The sequence below is a fragment of the Protobothrops mucrosquamatus genome, unplaced genomic scaffold (genome assembly GCF_001527695.2).
Source record: "Protobothrops mucrosquamatus isolate PMUCROS unplaced genomic scaffold, P.Mucros_1.0 scaffold258, whole genome shotgun sequence".
Taxonomy (NCBI): Eukaryota; Metazoa; Chordata; class Lepidosauria; order Squamata; family Viperidae; genus Protobothrops; species Protobothrops mucrosquamatus.
In genome coordinates this window covers 648,386-651,694 of record NW_015386605.1, presented here as the reverse complement: position 1 = coordinate 651,694, position 3,309 = coordinate 648,386, and the positions used below count along the sequence as shown (strand labels likewise).

At 40.6% G+C, this 3,309-nt stretch overlaps 1 protein-coding gene across 1 annotated transcript; it reads right to left on the bottom strand.

Annotated features, from left to right (window-relative positions):
* Positions 1–2,016: 2,016 nt before the first annotated feature.
* LOC114922485 (vomeronasal type-2 receptor 26-like) lies at positions 2,017–2,925 on the bottom strand. Its single transcript, XM_029283875.1, has one exon. It carries the CDS (start codon positions 2,923–2,925, stop codon positions 2,017–2,019), a length of 909 nt encoding a protein of 302 aa, XP_029139708.1.
* Positions 2,926–3,309: the final 384 nt, after the last annotated feature.

Sequence of the window (3,309 nt, the reverse complement as noted above, 5' to 3'; positions counted from 1 at the left end):
ATTTTTTTTTTTGCCTGAATTACCTGGTGATTTGAATTTTCTGCTGGTCAAAGAAGCCACTTAGCAAAAGTAAAAGTATCTCTTCCAGAATTAAGTTCTAATCTGCTCATTGTTAGATTATCACAGCCCAAATGAAATAGTGTGTGTATGGGGGGACCTGTTATCAGAATGGATGGTTACCTAATATCTTGCCATTTTCTCTATTGTATATTGGAGTTTGGGTAGACACCTGAGCATCAACCATGCAAGAGCTAGAAAGACTTTGTGAAAGAAACTCTATTGTCACTGTGACATCCAGCCAAGGGAACTAGAAGCCACAGCTGCTAACAGAACATCTGGCAAGCCCTGTGCTATGCAATCTCTGATGGCTTTGAAGACCAGCACCACCCAAAGCTGATAGAAAACTATGCATGGCATCACAGAATAACACCCACAGTTAATATAACAATGGTCTTTTAGTGCCCTCCTTTTGTAGATTCTGAACCTCCAGGCTGGGCCTGCAGAGCCAACCCAGATGAAGTGCACAACAGTTCTTCAAACTCAAAGGACTACCATACAGAGAAAAAAATACTAGCAGAAATGAAACGTCTTACATGCACTAAATGAAGGATGAATGCATGATGCTCCTATATTCCCAGAAGAGGATCCACCCACTACTGGAAAATCCTCTCATTTCTTTAGGCCATCTGAAATCAACCAGGATCTCCAACTTTTCCCAACATCCAACTGGGTTGCAATCTCAGTGACAATTATTGGAACTTCAGAATGACTTGGGATGTTGTGCTGGACCTTCTCTTGGCTGGGGAGGTGAATGTTCCTAACTACAGTTGTGGAAGGCAGAAGGACCTTTTCAATGTCCTTGAAGGGACTGAGACTGAAATCTCCTCTCAGAACACCACCATGTTGGTCACCCACAAAATCCCACATGTATGTCCATAACATTCTATACCATACTTCCCATGTTATAGGTGTCAGTAGGTTGAAATGAAATGAAAGTTGTCATCCATCCCATTTGTTTAATTAACAAAGAAAGACTCCTGGTTAATTTCTTTTTCAAGAGTATACTTTATTGAGAACTAAGCGGTTACAGATTAGAGCAGTCTGAGAATCTGTTGGCTTGGCATGAAAATGATGCAATTAACATTTCCTTTTTCCCTGTCCACCCCTCTGTTATCAGTCAACATCCAATTAAAAGTTCTCAGGTTGTTTTGGAAAGGGACCCTGCGTTTGAACCTTTCCCATTTCACATTCCTTTTGCTGACCTTATGCTTGATTGGTGTTCCTCACAGGCCAGCTCAGCTTCAAACCCAACCCCCAACCCCTCACATTCCAATCTCTCCCTCTCCCACTGTTTCTGATGTCAATCTGGTGAAAGATGCAATGTGAAGCCAGCAGCAGAATGACAGCTATGACAAAACTAATGAGAAGGTAAGCATTCCCTATGCCCAAGTTCCTATCTGCAAGAGTAGAAATCACTTGATTCTTCATAACAACCACCATTTTAAAATTAATTTTACTTTTCTTTTTCTGTGAAAAAGGCAGCTCACATTATTGCATACTGTTAATATCGCCTTTTCATTCTTTTTCGGGTCAACTCTGTTTTGAAAGAACAAATTATTATTACCACTTCAGTGACATTCAGACCTTTTCTGCTTCTTTTATACAATTTGTAGATAAAGCATATTCTTTTAACTCTTCAACCCCACCCCCACCCCATATATTTCTGGCACATGAACAAGATTACCATTACACAAGAATCATGTTTGAAAAAACTGGATATGTCATTTCTTGGACTCAGGTAGTTTAAGGGCACTGGACAGATATTCTGCCTTAAAGATTCAAAAATGCTCAGTGGACATCTTGGAATGTTACTGTACAAGGTTGGGGACCTTATCTTCTCAATACCCTTTAATTATTTCAAATAAAATCATTATCCCTATTTTGTATGGAGAGCAGCTTGGATCATTTTCTAGGTGTGGACTATTGGAAAATGCTAAGTTTTTAAATTTTTCTGTCTCACATTTCTTCATTTCTTCTTATTGTAAGTTGCTCCCTTGTATTCAGGTCTGGCCTCAGAATGATAATGTAGCACTTTGGGATGAATATGCAGCCCAGCAGACCAGCATTGGAGGCCAGGATGGAGAAGACTTGCACAGCCACCATGTATTTTCCTTTGGTGCTCTGGTAGGTGGGCACAAAACTCACCCAAACACTGAAAAAAACCAACATGCTGAAAGTGATCAGTTTGGCTTCATTGAAGGCCCCAGGGAGATTTCTGGCCAGGAAAGCCACTGTGAAACAGATTGCAGCCAGGAAACCCAGGTAGCTGAGGGTGATATAGAACAAGACAACAGAGCCTTCATTGCATTGCAAGTTGATAACGCCAGGCTGGGAGTGGAGGTCAGAGTCAGGGAACGGTGGAGAAACTCCCAGCCAGATGGAACAGATGATAACTTGTACAACAGTACAAGAAAGGATAATGGAGTTGGCCAAGCTCTTCCCCAACCACCTCTTTACCCGGTTTCCTGGTTTGGTGGCCAGGAAAGCCAGTACCACTGTGATTGTTTTAGCCAGGAGGGAAGAAATAGCAACTGAGAAGGTGATGCTGAAAACCATTTGTTGGAGAAGGCAGGTGGCTTTCCTTGGTTGACCAATGAACAGAAAAGGAGACAAGAAGCAAAGCAGGAGAGAGAACAGGAGTATGTAAGAGAGGTCTTGGTTGTTGGCTTTCACAATGGGAGTTTCTTGGTATTGAAGGAACATGTTTAACACAAATCCTGTAGTTAGGAACAAGAATAGGGCAAAAGAGACCAGGATGATCCCCAGATATTCTTCATAAGACAGGAAGGATATAACTTTGGGGATACATTGGACTCGGCCCTCATTTGGATATTTGTCATTGGGACACTTGGTGCATTTTTCCATATCTGAGAAAAGAAAAAAGCAACATTTCTTCAATATTCTGTCCTTTTAAATTTCAAGAAATGTATTCTTGGGACAACAGCTAATAGCATGAGCATTTTCTAAGAAGCATTTTTTAAAAGTTGAAGTAAAAACAAAATTCTGAAGTACATAATTTGTCTGTCTGTCTGTCTGTCTGTCTGTCTGTCTGTCTGTCTGTCTGTCTGTCTGTCTGTCTGTCTATCTATCTATCTATCTATCTATCTATCTATCTATCTTTATCTCTCTTCCTCTTTATATAACCTGCCAAATGTGCATAACCTCCATGGGAACTTACAATATTAGAAGTTAATAATGAATCAATCTTTCTAGATATTCTGCCTGAGTCCTGCTGGACAGCATTTCTTA